Below are 18,715 nucleotides of genomic sequence, written 5' to 3'. Positions count from 1 at the left end.
TATTCCAATGAGCACTAAGGCAGCAGAGATGTGCCTACATGCCACCCCCTCACTGAGCAGAGCTGACTCTAATGATCATCACATGCTTACACTCCGTTTCCTGTCAAAACCAGCAACGAATAAATCGCACAGCAAATATTAGAGAGGGAAGTACACAGAAAGTTAAATTATCACTAGATTTGAGAAGCTAATTCTCATTGAGAAGAAAAGTCAGAAAGAGAGCGAGAGATAGAGAGCGAGAAAGAGGGAGCTGTCCATTGTGCTGAACCTACAACCCGCGGCAACATCTTCCATTCCCCCCAAAATAAATAAAAGCAATAGCATTTTTTTTTTTTTTTTTTTTGCTGAACCTACAACCCGCGGCAACATCTTCCATTCCCCCCAAAATAAATAAAAGCAATAGCATTTTTTTTTTTTTTTTTTTACTTAAACCACGCTTTTAAGGTAAGGATATGGCCACTCTATTATCCGCTTTGCATATTTCCTAATGATGTTGTCCTCTGCGAAAATAAAGAGCGACCTGTTGACGGTGAGGCAGTTTTGCCGGTGAGGGACGGGGTTGTAGAGGGCCATGGTCCGGGCCCGCTGCGCCTTGGCTTGCTTCATTGAAGCCGTCAGCCCGCCGGACGCGGTGTCCTGTCCGTCGCCACCTTGTTCCAAGTCCCCATCCCCGGAGTCCACCGTGGCGGGAACGGACTCGTCTCCGAACCGAGCCATTCTAAAAAAGCAAAAACAAAAACAACAACAATAGCCACACATAAGGAGTCAACAGATTTAGTCTTACTTACGAGGAGGAGTTCGAATAGTGCAAAAAATCATCCACCTGCAGTCCGCTCTCAGCTTTTCGAGCTGCTAGATTCCTTTACAAGTTGCAAGATCCTCTCACTCCATCTCCACACGGGGAAAAAAAACTAGTATATCACTTAGTTGCTTTAATTCTCATAAAAAATAAAAAGCTCCCATGCATCAAATCAAGATTGTTAAAATGTGGGTTGTAAAGAAAATCAACTTTGAGAGCGCGCAATAATCAGCTCTGAGCAACTTTTAATACAAGCAGTTTATAGAAAATCCACTGAAGTTGTAAATCTTTACCAACATCCAAGCTGGTAGTGGTTAAGCAAACAGCGGGAATCAAAAACTACGATCAGCGCATCAGACGGAGAAATTCGCCTCGCTTTTCAAAACTTTACGCATCTTCCCGCTGGGGTCAACTTGTGGAAATCAAGCCGGTTTGCCTCATCCATCCATCCCCCAAAAAAAAAAAAAGTATTTCGCGCTTGGACTTATCACCTAGTGGAAAGAGAAAAAAAGCAGCCACCGGGATCGCACAAATAAGCGCCTGTCCCCTCCCACAGCGCTATACTTCATGGACATTTCCAATTTCATCTGAATGGAAGCTGCTGGAGAGGAGGGACGTGCATCTAGTTACCATAGCAATTAGAGTTTGTTGAGGATGAACAAAAACACATCCTCCAAAACAACAAAAAGTGACTATATACAGCATGCTGTGTGGGTTCAAAATATAATTATGTAAAGATGATCGTGGGTGCTGTGGGAAATAGAAAATATGTGTGAAATAAAAATAAAAAATAAAGACAAATAATAAGGTGATACATGAGGGATCTGGACAGATAAATTGTTTAACATCTATTAAATTGTTGTTTCTCCGCCAGACAGACGTACAGTGTTGTCATATTTTTATTAACAGCATTAGGCTGTTGCAAAATGTAAAAACTGGGCCATTGTGCTAATATTGGATTTGTGTTTTTGGAAGTCAGGGGGAAAAAAATAGAACACGAAATAGATCTAAGGGCTGCTCCCTTTTTAAAGGAAAGCAGAAGAAAGCAGGGTCTTTTTACACCCCTTGCCACAAGTGAGACCTCATTAGAGGACTGGGCTCTCTCACTCCATCTGCTGCCTCCTCCCCCCCACCCCAACGTTTTCATGAAGATGACCACTTCTGCCCCCACAGACAGATTATTCAACTGATGCTGCTGTTTTTTTTTTTTTTTTTTCATGATCAAAGTCAACTGTAGCAGCATTAGTCACCTTGAATTCTCATCTCAGTGTTTTAGGGTATGAGCTAACTGATGGATCCTTCTGCGTAGACAGGCAAAAAAAAAAAAACAAGGGGAAAGTAAAAATGACAAAATCTCACTTGACATAAAAAAAAGAGATCTAAAAGAGAAAGCAGAAAAGATTAAAGGGGATTTAAAAATACATTTCTGAAAAGACATATTTGCCTTCTCTATAGTGAGCAGCAACCAACCCGGAGTAAAACTTCAAGCAAAGCAAGACCTAAATACACAAATCTTATCTTGATTTGTGTATTATGCTAATAGACTTCCATTTCTGTTTTATGGTCGACTGCACAGAGTCTTACAAAAGTATTCACTGTTTTTCATATTTTGTCACTTTAAAACCCACAAACTTCAACGGATTTCACTGAAATTTTTTCTGTGAAAGACCAAAGCAAAGTATGCCAATTGAAGCGAATGGAAATCAAATATAGGTCTAAATTGCTTTAGAAATATTAATCTGAAAAGTGTGAAATTAATTTGTACTCAGCTATTTTAGAAAGGGGGAAGAGCTTCACCTTTGAGGAGAAAAATAGCAGTGAACATACAGCTTTAACAGTAGATGAGAGATTTAAATTGCCACAAGTTCATTTGTAAGGGTAACCTAGTCAACATCCAGACTTTAATTTAATTAAAAAAAATATGAAAATACTTAAAAACTTGATGCACACACAACCCCACTGTCAAATTTCTGAAGAGAATTGCATGAAAAAAAAAATCTTTCTACCTTTTTAATTTCACTTGAGAATTACACTCTAACCTGTGCTAGTCTATAAAGAAAAAGTAAGTAAATAAAATGTTAAAATGTTTAGGAATTGTGAATACTTTTTGAAAGCTCAATACAAAGGGAAAAAAACATCTCCAATTATGTTGCCTGATAAAAAATATTTGTCCATCTCTGCCAGCAGCACATATTTCTCCCTGCGCTTGTGTCTCCAGTGCTCTCCTTTGCTGTTGTTTCCATAGCTACATAACTCTCTTGAATTCCTGCTTTTTTCTTTTCATTTCTGCCAACAAAAGCCCTGTTGCACAATAGAGCAACCTCATCCTACAGAAATCTGTTTTCCCCAACACACAAACATGAGCACACCACCCAATCAGGGTCACTTGACATCTTGCGAGGAGAAGCTGACAGACTTTTGCACAGCACCGTCACCACATTGATGCTCCGAACAACAGTATGCAGATGACCAGGTGCAGCCTGATTTAAGGCTGTTTGGCTTTTGTTTGCAGCCTACTCAGAGAAGTACAAAAATAGCATCATTAGAAGAGCAGAAAAGCTTTAATATTTGCCTAGGCCTTACCAAACTTTGAGAAAGATTAAGCCAGCTGCTACATCTGATTTAGCCTTACAATCTTACATTTTTATCAAACAAACTCCAAGGAGTTCCAACTTAAACATCATGCAGAGAGGAAGACTGAGAAAGTCTGGCTGCAGGTGACATGTATCGAGAGCTGAAACGTTAATGGCACTTGGTGCCAGAGCTCTGAAGGGCATTTATATAATTGCAGACAGGCTTTCACCCAACATTGACTGGAGTGGTTTTAGTATTTTATTTTTCTCTCTGTTACCTAGCAACAGACACTCTCTCTTCTGAGTTATGTCAGTTTGATTCGTCTAATAATGGCTTCTTATATCGCCGCAGATTGGCGCAAAGCCTTGTTCATTTATGTTCCATATTTATATAACCAGTTACACATTTTTGAATCGGAGTCCGAATTTGTTTAGTAACACCCGAATTTGGGTCAGAGTGTTGATTAAATGTGCCGAAATCACAATTAAAAAGCCTGTGAAAGAAAGAAAAAAACCTTGCACTCAAAAGTGGATTTTACAAACATGTCATATTACTCATTAAATAGTGTTAATAGCCTTTAACATTCTGAGGGGAGCAGCATTCAAAAGACCTACTGCTTACTTCATCACACATCAGCTCTACTTTGATTCCCTAGCATCCCCTAATGGACAAATAACCACAATACATTTATAGACAACTAAAAAATATATGAATCATGTATATAGTGGTGTTTTTGGATGCATTCTTTGTAGCCCTTTCTGTAGAGGATGCAGTCCTAACAAGAGTGTGCAGCAATAAAGTGGAAATAGAGAGGAGGTGGTGAAGAGTAAATAGAAACCACAAGGGGTTGTTATGTTAGTTGACTGGAGGTTACACTGATACAGCGCCTCTTCAAATTCAAGTGGTTAGAGGTAGGCAATCAAACTGATCCAGATATGGTGGTCAAAGGTTCACAGGTAAGCATGAAAAGATTCAAAACACAATAAAAAAAAACTGGTTAGATAAACTACAGAGAAAAAAGAATCTAATGAAGAATGTGATAACATAAATAGATTAATAACTGCAGCAAATTAGTTGTGTACAAACCTCAATACAAACTATGATGTGCTGACCATTTCAAATACAAGGTAATCTTGCCCGTTCATGGTGGAATGTGAATAACGCATTGCTGATCATTTATTTTACATTAAAAAGAACTAATATGAACAATCTGAATTTCACTGCCATGTATGCTGGTTATTTCTTAGAGAAATTTGAGTCAGTTCTCTGTGACATACCAATTGAGTGTGAGTGGGTGTCCTGTTTTATTTAAAGAACAGGAGACAGTGTCTTTTTAATTTTATCATGGTGCCAGCAGACAACATATAAGGAACTTAAAAGAAGCAATGCTTGATTCCAGGATCGACTTTAAAGCAATGTAGTGTTATTAACTGGAGAAAACTGACATTTTCTAGGTTCTTAGCAAAGTCATTAAGTTGAAGATTATAGGATCTAACCAAATTCCTTTAACATATTTGTGGAACAACAGAACATAAACATAAAGTTCCACACAATAATATGAATAATAAATATTGTTCAGAATTAAAAAAAACAATCTAAAATTAATTCCATTTGCAGATTTTACTTATAAACAGACATATGTTATTTGTTTTCATGAACAATTCCTCATGTTTATGTAAACAAATAGGATGCTCTGTCCAAACGAGACCAAAATGTAAGGATATGCTTCAGCAGACAACAGCTATGTTCACACAAATAATCAGTTTAAAGGGCTGATTAAATCAAAAATATTTCATGTAAACATGTCAAACTGAAGACTCTAAGCCAACTCGGTCTAATCAGAAAAAAAAAAAACACATGTCACGATTGGATCATTTTATTTAGTCTCCATGTAAACAGAATTTTTTTAATTTCGTATCAACTATAGAGCCAGAACTACAAAAGCATGAGTTTGGATCAAAGGAAAAGCATGTGTCAAAAGCGACCAGTCAAACGGACCGAAATTGAAGTGGCAAAATATGTTGCAAAATTCCAATAAGTCTTTAAAGATGTTCTTCGATTAATATCACCGAGCTATTTTTCAAAGGAAAATGGGCAAAAATAAACTAATTCTGAAGATGTGCAAATCTGGCAGACATATAGCTCAAAAGACTTGCTTGTAAGCAGGAACTGACTAAGGGGAGCTGAATACAAATGCACACCACACTTTTCAGAATGTAAGATGCAAAAATGCATAATTTTATTTTTAACTGTTTAAAACAAAACACTGCCTTTGTGGTCTATAACTTAGAACCCCAATAAAATAATTTTAAATTAATTGTAAATATTTACCCCTCCAATATCAGGATAGTGCTAATAAAGGTCTAAACTAAAAAGCTGGAACAAATCAAAATTTGTCTTAAAAAATTTAAATAGTTTATTTTTTGCAGTTTTTCAGCTAATTTCTTTTTAAAAAACATTCTATGCATGTTTATGTGGTCTAAATTTAAAAGCCTTATATTTTGTGAAAATGCATCACTTTTCTGAGCATATCTATAAAAAATAATAAATGTGTTGTGCAAGTATGGGAAGTTATACAATAAGAGCTTAGCTGCGCTGGTGAGATCTTAATGAAAATATGACATCGTTAGCTCATGACTCAGTTCATAAAACAAAAACAGAATCCTACACAAAAATAAAAATCCATTTAAAACTGCTCTTGAAAAAAAAAAGAAGAAAGAAACGAAAACAGCAAATAACTTTCTACCCAAAAATTTCTATTGTATTACTGATGTTCATTGTTAGGTTGCATTTACATTTTTTCCTCCAAATTCCAACATTCTCATCACTTTGCCTTGATTTCATTGAAAGAGGTGAAATACCAGTATGATGGAGTGGGTTTTTAGATGTCCTGACTTCTTCAGCAACAGTCAAATAATATCAGCAATGTTAAACAAATCGTTGCTCTTTATTTACACACAGTAGAGCGGGGGTCTTCAACAGGGGGTCTGCGACCCCTAGGGGGTCCAGGGAGGTACTGTTTGGGGGTCACAAAAGTTTTGGTTGCCTAGATTTTTTTGTTATGTTCCCTACTGCAATTTTTTTACTAATTGAAATGTCTTTAAATACACATTAACATGAATTCAACACACTGTAGTAAACAGATAAATGGAGGCAGAAGATGTCTTTCAGTCATCAATGCACACATTCAGTGACACACAGGAGCTCTTTCAATCTGAGCACTGTTTCATTCACAACACCTGTCCCATCATAGGAATCAGAATCAGGAATACTATAATAATCCCAGGGTGAAATTACTTTCTTTACTCCATATGTAATAGAGTGATTATAGGACAGGTTTGATATAACACAATTTCATACAATATATACATAAAATTAAGGGGTCCCCGCTCCATCTTTCCATCAGTTTGGGGGTCCTTGGCCTGGAAAACATTGAAAACCACTGCTGTAGAGTCAACAAAAGCAACCAGGCTGACAGCAGCCTGGTTAATAAATAATGTATTTTCGGTGTCGGTCATTAATGATCATATTAAAAAAATTCTAAATTCATTGCTACGTGATACGTTTCCCCATTAGGAGAATAAAATTGGCTGAAAATATTTTTTTGGAAAATCTTTTCTTCAGCCAAAAGAAGCAACTGTATCGTTCATTTTTAATTTTTATTTATTTCCACTTGTTTTTAGTCAGCTTTTCTGTGTCATTTGATATGCTCCTCTCTCTTATTGCTATTTGGTAGTGAAACAAAAAAAAAGATGCTCGTAAACTCTAAGCTATTGGATAAAAACACATTTAAATCTCTGTAGGAGTAATTTAGTCATATAATAACCCATTAATTGCTACAGTTTTAGTAAACATGGAAATGTCCTGGTGTATTAGGTATCTGCTGAGGCTGCAGAGTGTTACATCTTCTGCTATTTTGATGACAGACAGACACATCGCAGCAGGAGTTGCAGATGTAATTATTACTGTCAGTACTGGCTTACATTGTATTTCCAGCTGAGCAGCCCTGTCATTATTCACGCCAGCTTGTTTTTAGGACGTTTTAGAAACATGGGAAAAAGAAGCTTTTCAATAAAAGTTTGAGGTTATACTTTTGACAAATTCTGTCTCCTTACAGATGTAAGCTAAAGGTTAATAAGTAAAGCGGTGCATTGGGCTTGTATGATTTTTTTTTCTACATTGGAGCATTCATCCTACTCCTTGCAGACCTATCATCTTTACATGTGCAGTTTAAAAAGAATCCTTTGAATTGGAAGCTCTTTTATACTCACTCCCACTCCTTCCTGCGGGCTTGTGGCGTGCTCTGTATTTTGTGAGCCTGGTGGGCCATGATGATGTCTTTCTGCTCCACAAGACCCCCGCGTCGCCGCAGTGCAGCATGGGGGCTGAGGGAACCTGAGCCTTGATCTGACGAGCCGTCCTCGCGATTGTAGGGCACGTCAAAACTGGCAGCACGAGGCGGAAGGCCCAGGTTTTCAGGGTCAGTGTGAGGGACCTGTAGAGAGCAGGAACGAGCTCCTTGAGCCAAACCTGGACGGGCAGCAGAGGTGGGTCTCCTCCAGTCCTCAGGCTCTGGCAGGGACAATGAGGACTGGACATGAGTGTTTCCACAGCGTGATGAAGAGCGGAGGTTTGGTGTGAGGGAACGGGAGATGGACTGATCTGAACTGGTGTGCATATCTGCAGGGGTCAGGAGTTTCCCAGGTTCACCATAATTCTAAAAATCTGGATAAAGCAGAAAAGAAAAGGAGAAAGTTATGAGAAATGGCGGCATCAATTAAGGAAGCATTGACAAGCCACAGCAGAGATACTCCTTTGGACTGAAATGCTTCAACATTTCAGCTTAGGTTGAGTTGGTGCTCAAGGGTTCACAACTTCTATATTTTCGATCAGCACCCCAGGCTGACGAATTAGCCTAATTTTTAATGAATTAATCAAAAGGAATATTTGACCATTATTTAATAAAAATGTTTCTTTTATTAGTTTAGAGATTCTTATGTTTATTTTTTAAGAGAAAATACTTTGAACTATACCTAAATAACAGCGAATGATTGATAAATGAGTAGCTTGTGCTGCACCATGTTTACCTCTAATTACATGTCACTTGGATGTGTAGACATTATCACTATGTACCCTTGTTGTTCATATGCCAAGTTCTTCATTTAGCCATAGAATCATTTTCCTGTTGACATGTCTATAGCACTGATACATTATTAACTCTTTAAACAGGAAATGAGAGTCAGAATAATGACTTATGAGTGACTTTTTTATGCATTGCTTTATTTGAATCTTTAGTGGTCTTAAAATGTCTTTTGATGTTGCATTTGATGTCTGATTCTTCTAGGAGAGGAGGAAATTAGTGCCTCAGAATCCAAATGGGAACAGTTTAAGGAAAGCTAAAGGAAAGTACCTCAAAGTGCATGTTGTTGGTTGAAACATAAAAAACTAATCGTTAGAGTCTTTAGCTAGGTCCCCTTTTTCTTAATTCAAAGGCTAACTATTTAAACATAAGGGAACTGAGGGTGGTGATTATTTTAAGAATTGTGGTAGGAATTACACAGATACATTACACTTTGGCAGTGTTTACCATTAGATTATGAGGCCGGCTATCAAGAATAACTTTTATGAATAAAACCTGTAAATAATTTCTAAAAGCCAAAAACATGTATCTTTAATATTAAAGTATGTACAACAACCAAACCTAGATTACTTTTGACTAAAATATGGGCAAATTAAAGTGACGCTAGTCCTAGTTAGAGTCTGTATTGAAGGAGAAATCACGGATGCCAACAACTGATTTGTCAACCAAATTTGTTATGTTTTTTCGTTGCCTTTGTCCAACAACAAGAACAAATAATTGCATTTAGAATACAAAGCATTTAAAAGCAACCCCTTCCTGGATCTGGCTATGCTTTCTATTGCTGATCAATTTTTCACTGTAGTTTTATCAATTGTTGTTTAAGCCGTTATGAAACCATTGTCTTATAACTTTATCTTATAAATGCAAATTTATAAATTTATAAAACTATTGTTTTCTATGATTTAATATTCTTTTGTATAGTAAAGAGAAGGTGATTTAGATTCAGCATGTTTTACTAAAAAAAAAAAAAAAAGTACCATTCACTGGTAATCCCTGAGGTTTTTATGATTAAAGGCTATTGCCAAGGAAGCTACCTTTTTTTTTTACTAAGTGATGTATCCAAGGATCTTGACAGAAGGTTTTGTGTAAGGAAAAAGTGTAAAAAAAAAAAAAAATCATACTGAAGCATCAGAGACAACCACTGCCTTCAGAAGACTGAGAAGCAGAGCCTATTTAAAACAATGTATTAGTTATAGGGGGTTTTGTTTAAAATGCATATAAATAAATATTTGGAATATAGCACTCTTTGTAACTTAAAAAAATTACAGAAATTTTTGGGTTTTTTTGCTCTACATTTAAATGCATTTTTAGATATTTACTATGTTTGTTTACCTAGCAATGAAAAGTAAGGGTAAACCTAAATAGACTCAACTTGCCAGTAATATAGGAATCTAAAAGTATTTTGTTCACAACATGCAATCAATCATGTTTGGACAGTTTAAAAGATATTATTGCTGCTGTGATGTGTGAATATAGGGTTCACAACTTACATTTTTCTTATGAACCCATATTATTGAACCCAGACTGATTTAACATTTATAAAGACCATCAGCATTCTTGTAAATTCATTAAATAAACCTCGTCATTTACCAAAGTTCATATCAATGACCACTACTTTGGTCATTTCTAGTCACTTCAATGTAAATGGACTGCGTTGTCCATGATGGAAGTTGTAATAAAATATATAGCTGGTTAAAAAGGCTGCATTTTGTGCCTAATTCAATACTAAATTACCAGGGGTAATTTATTTTAATTTAAAAGAGTCTGGGTAAAATGTTAAGTGATACAGAGAAACAGCTTTTTTTTTCAATAAGATAAACGAGATTTGTGTAATTCTCAGTCACGGAGGGTGGGGCTCACCCAAGGAGGCATTTACTTAAGTTGGGTCGTTTTCAGGGTAAATATAGCTAAGAATTAACAAATTGAAGCTTTTTTTCTCCCCCTCTCTCTTTTTGCTGCCAGCGAGACTTGTGTCTTATTGAGACAGAAACATTCAAAGGGGTCAGATGGAGTATCAAAAGGGTGAAAAACAGCAAGTTTGCATGGAGCAAGTCAGTCAGGAGGCAGACAAAACAAGGCCACTTCCATTGAGTTGGAAGCTGAAAGGAAGATGACTGAGTGTGGAGGAGCTGAAGCAAAAAAGCGCTTGGTGACTCACTCATCATCAGCAGCATGGGCTCCTCAGACATGAACTGGACACAGCCTGAGCTGAGCTCTGTGCTCCAAACACAGTAGCAACGCCTCTGTGAGAGCTGGCAGAGGCTGCAAGGTCAGCACACACATTTAGAAGGGCAGCCTGATGGCACCTGTATGCTGCTGAGCAGTTGGCTGCACAAAAGAACTAGCTGTAGGTGGTTTTATCAGTCTGCTGTGGAGCTCCAGATGAGGGGTAATTAAAGGTCAAGGTTTCTTATATCAACAGGCTATAAACTGTACAAGAAGCAAGGAGGATCCCTCATCTGATGGACAATTCAAACAAGAAAAACAATCAAAATATATTAGAAATGTGAACATTGTGCATTGATATTGAAATAAAATATGTGGAGTTGTTTTAGTTTTTGTCTGTTTTAAATTCAAATGTCAGATCCCAGGCTTATTTCATTTAATTAATGCCCACTAAAACAACAGGCGCCCCCCCTTCCTCCAATTTGTACACGTCAGCCGCGCGTCGCCTTGCAAATGCATTAACTTGCCTCCTAACAGGTATTGTTAAATAGGCTGCCGTTTCTTTATTCCTGTGGAGTTAAGTGAGAGGAGGAGGGAGAAAAGGCAACACTCAGAAGTATGGAAATAAATTACAAAAATGCAATTTGGAGGATTGAATTAACACCCGCGACAAACAGGCAGAAAAACCAACCAAAAAAATGGAGCTATCCATATTTGATGGGTTTACCTCGAGGTGCCGTGCGCGCGCTCATGAGCTGGATCCTAAATCCATGTCCCTCCTGTCACTCAGTCAGTCCAAGTTTGACGCTCAGATGAAGATCTCTCCTGGAGTGCTGCTGGTCGCCGCTGTATGACTATAAATACCGCTGGGTGGCTGGGAGCCAGAGCCGTGTGGCAGACATGAGCGTAAACACGCGTGGAGACAAGATCTGAGGCGGGGAAATAATCCCGACCATCTTCACGTTAACCGGCTGCTGGTGATATGAGTCACTTGAAGTGTGGATTACGACGTGGAGGGCTGGGGTTTGAAAACTTCATCATATGGGAGTTCAGTGGATATTTTCAAACGATCAAGGGAGAGATTAATAATAATGACATTTTATTTAATGCATTAATGCATTAAATAAAATGTAATGCAACAAGTATTTATTTTGGATGCAACCAACCAATCAGTTTAAATAGTGAGCTATGAACCACTAGATGGTGGGCTAAATCCACACACCTGCTAAAAAACACCCAGGATAGGCTATAGGTTGCTTATTTTACTCTTTATCTTTATAAACAATGTTTTTAAAGACAGACTCCATTTTCTTCTAAAAAGCAAAAAAAAAAGGATTGTTTAAAACGTACATTTGAAAAATGCGAAAAACTAACCTCTGTCCAGATCAAATTTTGTAGATTAATGCAGATAGTTATGCATACAAGAGCACAATAAATAAATGTAATATGTATAAACCAAGTAATGACTCACAACTCCATGTTTTCCATATGTGTAATGAATCATCTAATGACAAATAACTGCTGAATTGGCTTACTACCAGAAATAACACCTTGTACCCAATAATTGTATTAGTTATCATCTTCATTGTAAAAACAAAACAAAAAAACAGTTCACTTCTTAATTATGACTTTGAATGTTATTGTTACAAATTCAGATAAAGTGATTATTTAGGAATAGGAGGACCTAACTGAAAAGAAAATATGACATTAAATGTGAAATTCATCCTTATTATTAGTTAAACGATTCTTACCTACAGATAATTTATGTCTTATGTAAAAGGTATATAAAGGCATGCAGAAAAGTAAGTTAGTACAAGACATATGATTTTGTGTAAAAAAGATTTTATAGAAAACTTTCAAGACATATGAGCACTTTTTTTATACATACATTTATGTGCAAAATAAGAATTAGAAGAAGCTTAGTGACAGGTCTCTTCCCTTTTTTCCCCTGTTTGGTCACCATTGGATATTTTACATTTCAAGCAAAATTCTAAAGTTGTCAGATATATAATACCAGAGAAAATATGAAATGGTGCCTAGGCGGAAGTTCAACTGAAGAAACTGATTGCTCGCCTACATCCACCTATGACACAGCCAATCAGGTTTGAACCACACTTCCACGAAAGCCAATCAGCAGGCGGTTTTTGCGCTGTGCCCCTCCTCCACCATCGTAGCTAAAAGCTTAATCAGAGTGTCATTTCTCCAGGACTCATACTACATTCCCTGTTTCATCGCAATCAGTCCGGCAGAAGACCGCCATGTTGAGCCTGGTCCTGCCAGAGGTTTCTTACCAACGGGGAGTTTTTCCTCTCCACTATCGTTTCATGCTTGCGCATCATGGACAGGTTCTCTGAACCTGTGTTATTCAACTGGACTTCCATCTTCCAGGTCCCTGAGTTAAGCCCTAGTATCAGCTCACACAGTCCACTGGATCTCCCCATAAAGCTCAGCATACCGTCTCACGAACCAGCAGTCTACAGACTGACCAACTTCATCTATCTCCACTCCACCACCAGTTTCAGGCCTGGGGGGGAAACTGCCCTGTTGTTTACTCTTGTTTATGCATATCAATCAAAATTCAGCTGTAAGTTTCCTGCCGAGGTCTGAGCGCTAAAGACCAAGTAATTGTATCAATACATTTCCTCTAATTGTCTTTTCTCTTCGTGTGAGTTTTTTTAAATTGAACTAATGTTTGTTGAATTATTAATTTTTATACTCACTTTTATTACGATCCAAACCTAGCCTGGCCAACCATACTGATACGATGTATACATGGTGTGTCAGTCTGGTAAAGGAAAGGTCAATAGTTTGAAATAGCCGTAAAGGAAACCATCTTATTTAAATGGAAAAAGCCAAAAGGAGGGGAGAGATTGTGATTTCAGGTTCCAGGTATCTAGAGTTCCGTTCTGGAAATCCTTCCAAAGAAATGGCACAGGCACACTTATCATGACTCGAATGGCCAAACACTTAACACATACACAAAAAAAAAAACACCAACTCAGGGCAACAACTTGTGGGTCTTTGATTTGCATCTGACTAGGAATGTCCTTAGAAGGCTGGACCATGTTGCTTAAAACATCAGGGCACCTACTACAGATTGCTTGGGCCAACAGAACTGACAAACTCCTGAATAGGTTTGGAAACGTCTTCAGACAGAGTGAAAGTGTAGTTGCATCCAATTTAAGCCTATTTTGTGGCTGTTTTAAAGTAATTTGCTCTGATGCTGTTACTCCAGCAGATGATGGCAGAAGGCATCACACTCTCCACACTGAGGAACCTAACCTTTCTTAAGAAGCACAGTCTGCTCCGTCCCTTTTTGTAGATGACTTCATAGTTACGTTTTGATTGAGTTTGTTGTCCAGGTGAAAGCCAAGGTATTTATACTAATTCACCCCCTTTATTTCTTCTCCTATGATGGTAATAGGATTTGGCTTTTTCTTGTATCTTCCGAAATTAACAATGATCTCCCTTGTTTTGTTCACATTCAGCATCAGATGATTGTATTCCACTCCATGCCACAAAGTGGTTCACTAACTCCATAGACTCTGCTTCTTGTCAATCTTTGATGCACCCAGTGACTGCAGAGTCTTCCTAGTATTTTTGCAGGTGACAGGTGACTCAGTGAACATATTATAAGGGAATGGTGGGAGTACCGTCCCTTGTGGTGGTCCTGTAGTAATGACTACCTGATTAGACACTTGACCATTCAGTGTCATTAACTGTGATATGTTAGTCAGGTAGCCTTTGATCCACATGTTTGTTGATGCCTCCACAAAATTTCAGAGTACCATGTCCTGGATGACACTGTTGTGTACAAGCACTGGCAATGCACTTCCTTTGAGTGCTCCAACCTTCATAGAATCTTTGCTCGCATGTCTAGATAGCCTGGGAGAGAGTCACCGGTGCCAGGGATATGATCCTGCTGCCATGTTTCAGTAAAACACATAATACTGCATTCCTGATATTCTGGCTCTGTCCTAGCTGGGGCCTGGAGTTCTTCTAACTTGTTTCATAAAGATCTCACATTGACTATCATAATTGATGAAAAAGACTTGGCTAGTACCTCCTCCACCTCACTCTTCTCTATGGTCCTCCTCTGCACCTCCTTTTCAACTCAGCTGGGACTAGAAGTAGAAACGCTTGAAGTGTTGTTTCAGCTTTTGAAATATGAATGAGCTGCTCTTGAGTGAAAAAAAAGGAACTTGGTTGCTATGCTTATGCATAGTAAGACATTTCCAATAAAGAAAAATATACTGCGGAAATTCTTTCATCCGCACATCATCCAACACCAGAGATGACAATTATCAGAAAAAAAAAACTTAATTCCATAAACATAGTAAGTTATGGTCTTTTCAGAAAAAAATATCATAATCAAGCTACCAGAGCTAGTCCAATATGCAGTCACTCTGGGCAGTGCAATTCTAGAGATCTGACCCTTCATGAAAAAAAAAAAAATAAAGGTTTCAAGTATCCAGAGATGGCAAAAGTACTCACTTTCCGTACTTCAGTAAAAGTACAGATACTTGTGTTAAAAAAATACTCTGGTTAAAGTGGAAGTACTGATTAAACTTCTTTACTCAAGTAAAAGTAACAAAGTACAGGCTTGTAAATTTACTTAAAGTATAAAAGTAAAAGTAGAAACCACTTTTTTCATGCCGTTGCCTACATTTTAAATGGATGTCTGCCAATAGGACTACCGGTAGATCTCCGTTGTGTTCATTTTCAATCATCTCGTCGTCCATACTACTATGCTAACGCCACCGCCACCAAGCTGCAATGATTTGCCATGAATGAATACCGCCGAATCTGTCGATTCATCTTGTAGTGGTGCGTCAAATGCAACGTAGATTCCCATCCAATTAGATTGAATTTGGTATTGATGACGTGAAAAATAATAACGGTAACTCCATTGAAATGATTCAAAACTAAAGTAACGAGCCAATTTTTTAAAATGTAAGGAGTAGAAAGTACAGATATTTGTGTAAAAATGTAAGGAGTAGAAGTAAAAAGTCTCCATAAAAATAAGTAGTAAAGTAAAGTAAAAATATCAGAAAAATCTATTGAGTACAGTAATTAAGTATTTGTACTTCGTTACTTTCCATCTCTGCAAGTATCCAAAGTCTAAACAAATTTGGCCGGGGTGCTGTGGTAATAATAATACATTTTAAGTAAAGCGCCTTTCAAGAAACTGAAAGACACTGTAAAGTGTAAAGTGAGAAATAGGGGAACAACTCAAAAGGCCAGAATGCAATAATAGCACACGGATAAAAGAAAAACAAAAACAGATACAAAGGTTTAAGAAAGGCTGAAAAAATACAGCAGTGTAACAGATGGAATGAATGAACAGGTTCGTTTTTTAGGTGAGACAACTAAATAATTGATATTACGGAGGTCTATGGGGAGGGAGTTCCAGAGTTTGGAAGCAGAGCAGTTAAAAGTGCTGGAGCCCATGGTGTCCAGTCAAGGGGGAGGGAACAGTGATATGGAGAGAGGAAGAGGATCTGATGGAATTAGAGGGAACAGCATTGTGGAACAGTGTGGATAAATATGGAGGGGAGAGGATGACCTGATAAGCAAAAAGAAGAATTTTAATCATAATTCTGAAACTAATGGGAAGACAGTGAAGCTGTCGTAGGACAATGGTGATGTGATTAGAGGAAGGAGTTCTGGTGATGATGCTGGCAGTAGAATAATGAACCAGTTGAAGTTTATGGAGTGGTTCTGAGGGTTGACCAAAAAAAAGAGAATTACAGTAGTTGAGACAAATCAATGACACAATCTGGTCTGCATATTTCCACCTCCACAATATCAACCAACTCCACCCAGATGGAGATGAACACCCTGGTCATCTCCATCTGGGTGGAGTTGGTTGATATTGTGGAGGTGGAAATATGCAGACCAGATTGTGTTATTGATTTGGTCTTGGAAGGATAGGGTGCTGTTGAGGATGACACTTTCCCAGGTACTCTCAGTCATTTTCCGATCCCTCTGTGTTGCTAACAGTTTTGTACTTTTTACATTTCAGTTGTTGTTCCATCTTAATTTGGAATTCACTTTGAAAATGTTAACTGAGGTCTTTTTCTTATAACTTTTATCACTGAACTGACCTTCACCTGTTACGGACTTTCAGGTGTTCAGTTAATCTTCCACATATGTCAACATTTTCTTTGGCTTCACATGGTTAAAACATCCATCTATCCATCCATTTTCTAACACGCTTATCCCGAGTGGGGTCGCAAGGGGTGCTGGTGCATATCTCCAGCTGTCATTGGGCGAGAGGCAGGGTACAACATGGACAGGTTGCCAGTCCATTACAGGGCAACACAGAGACAAACAGGACAACAACCATTCACACACACACGCACACCTAAGGGGACTGTAGAGAAGCCAATTAACCTAACAGTCATGATTCCGGACTGTGGGAGGAAGCCGGAGTACTTAGAGAGAACCCACGCATGCCCAGGGAGAACATGCAAACTGCATGCAGAAAGACCCCAGGCTGGGAATCAAACCTAGAACCTTCTTGCTGCAAGTCAGCAGTGCTACCCACTGCGCCATGGTTAAAACAAAAGTTGAAAAATAAGGCACAGATGAAATATTCACTCTGAATGAGAAAGCACACTAAAATAATAATTAGATACTGGTCAAAAGTTTGGTGGCTTTATGCAGTTGGTGTGAAACAGTTTCTTATACTGTAGATGTTATTGGTTGCTCTTTCTAAGTGTGTGTGTGTGTGTGGGGGGGGGGTTCTTTATATTCTGTAGAGTTATAACAGTAGAACTAATTACAGAGAATAGTTGTCTTTGATTAAAGCTGTGCCAGGATGGTTATATAATAATTAAAAGGTCACTCGTGTTCTTTTTTAACCAATCCTGTTATTCCCAAGGCTGAGCATGAGTGGGACTTTGAGCAGCAGAGAAACCATCTGCTGCCACCGACAATGAAGGAGAAATAAAGACTTCAATTCCACACTTGCTAGACATTCACATTAAAACTGTTGCTACCTGTCTAAATTTCTTGATTTTCCTGACAGACAGCTTTAGATGTCTTTGTCTTAATCAAATCACTGTTGTTCTTTTGTTACATTGTTCTGCTGACAGTTAGTTATGAGCTCTAATATATCACTTAATCATTCAACTATCTGTAGACTGGAAGTGCTATCAGAAATGTTTATGGGTTTTAGAGAGATAAAGTCCTCCTCGTATTTGTAAGTTTCCGTAAGCCAAATGGTGAGATGTATGGATTCATGTGATCTGGCAGAATCATCTCTGTGAGGAAGTAGCTGCTGTCCTGTCCTCTAGGCAATGCGCCAAAAGGATGCATGAAATGGAGATGCCAAGCAAGACTGAAAAAATAGACAGTGCTTCTTTTTTAAAGTGAAACAAATGAATGTGACATGCATTCGGCAGTCAACAGTAAACACTTAATGAATGATATAAGGGTGAAGAGCGTGTTTCTTTGCTCTTTGAATCTCTCCATAAGAAGTAGATTATATGTTAATTTTTTTGTTTGTTTATTTAACTATTTATTTATATTAAAAAAATAATTACTTTCCAAAAGAAGATTTGCAATTTTTCCTTTATGTCAGTCTCACCACCGGTAAGTGAAAATGGGGCGAGCATGTAGGACGGCCTTACGTAAACATATCACCAGAATGATTGAAAATTAGGAGGACCACTTATTTTGATGATGCACTCAGAACAAGAGCATCCTCCATTATATCTTTAACTCTAGGATAACCTCTCATGCAATGCTCAAAAGCAGCTTTACCTAAGTTTCAAATACTTTTTTGTTAACATATAACTGAAAGAAAGTAAAACACAAATTGTCTGATTGAATTTCTGGACCTAAATGAAAATTTTTATTCCTTTCAAAATACAATTCTAGTTCTTTTTGAAAATTAGCCATTTTGATTCTGATGTAATTACACTCTGCAAACACTCCATCCATCCATCCATCCATCCATCCATCCATCCATCCATCCATCCATCCATCCATCCATCCATCCATCCATCCATCCATCCATCCTCCTCTGC

General features: G+C 37.9%; 1 protein-coding gene across 5 annotated transcripts in view; it reads right to left on the bottom strand.

The window, feature by feature from the left end:
* LOC107090032 (voltage-dependent R-type calcium channel subunit alpha-1E-like) overlaps positions 1–11,558 on the bottom strand; it is an 83,792-nt gene extending 72,234 nt beyond the window's left edge. For 3 of the 5 annotated variants that reach the window (XM_015383173.1, XM_015383174.1, XM_015383175.1), the window contains exons 1-3: positions 11,407–11,558; positions 7,645–8,098; positions 455–718 (exon numbers count right to left, since the gene is read on the bottom strand). In XM_015383173.1, the coding sequence (XP_015238659.1) occupies positions 455–718; positions 7,645–8,051 (671 nt within the window). In that variant the 5' untranslated portion in view covers positions 8,052–8,098; positions 11,407–11,558. Of the gene's footprint in view, positions 1–454; positions 719–788; positions 1,266–7,644; positions 8,099–11,406 lie in introns of those variants that run through there. The other 2 variants (XM_015383177.1, XM_015383176.1) reach the window with 2 other exon arrangements.
* Positions 11,559–18,715: the final 7,157 nt, after the last annotated feature.

This window comes from Cyprinodon variegatus, unplaced genomic scaffold (genome assembly GCF_000732505.1).
Source record: "Cyprinodon variegatus isolate N-32 unplaced genomic scaffold, C_variegatus-1.0 Scaffold277, whole genome shotgun sequence".
Classification (NCBI taxonomy): domain Eukaryota; kingdom Metazoa; phylum Chordata; class Actinopteri; order Cyprinodontiformes; family Cyprinodontidae; genus Cyprinodon; species Cyprinodon variegatus.
Note: the sequence above shows the minus strand (reverse complement) of the source record. Positions and strands in the feature narration are given on the sequence as shown.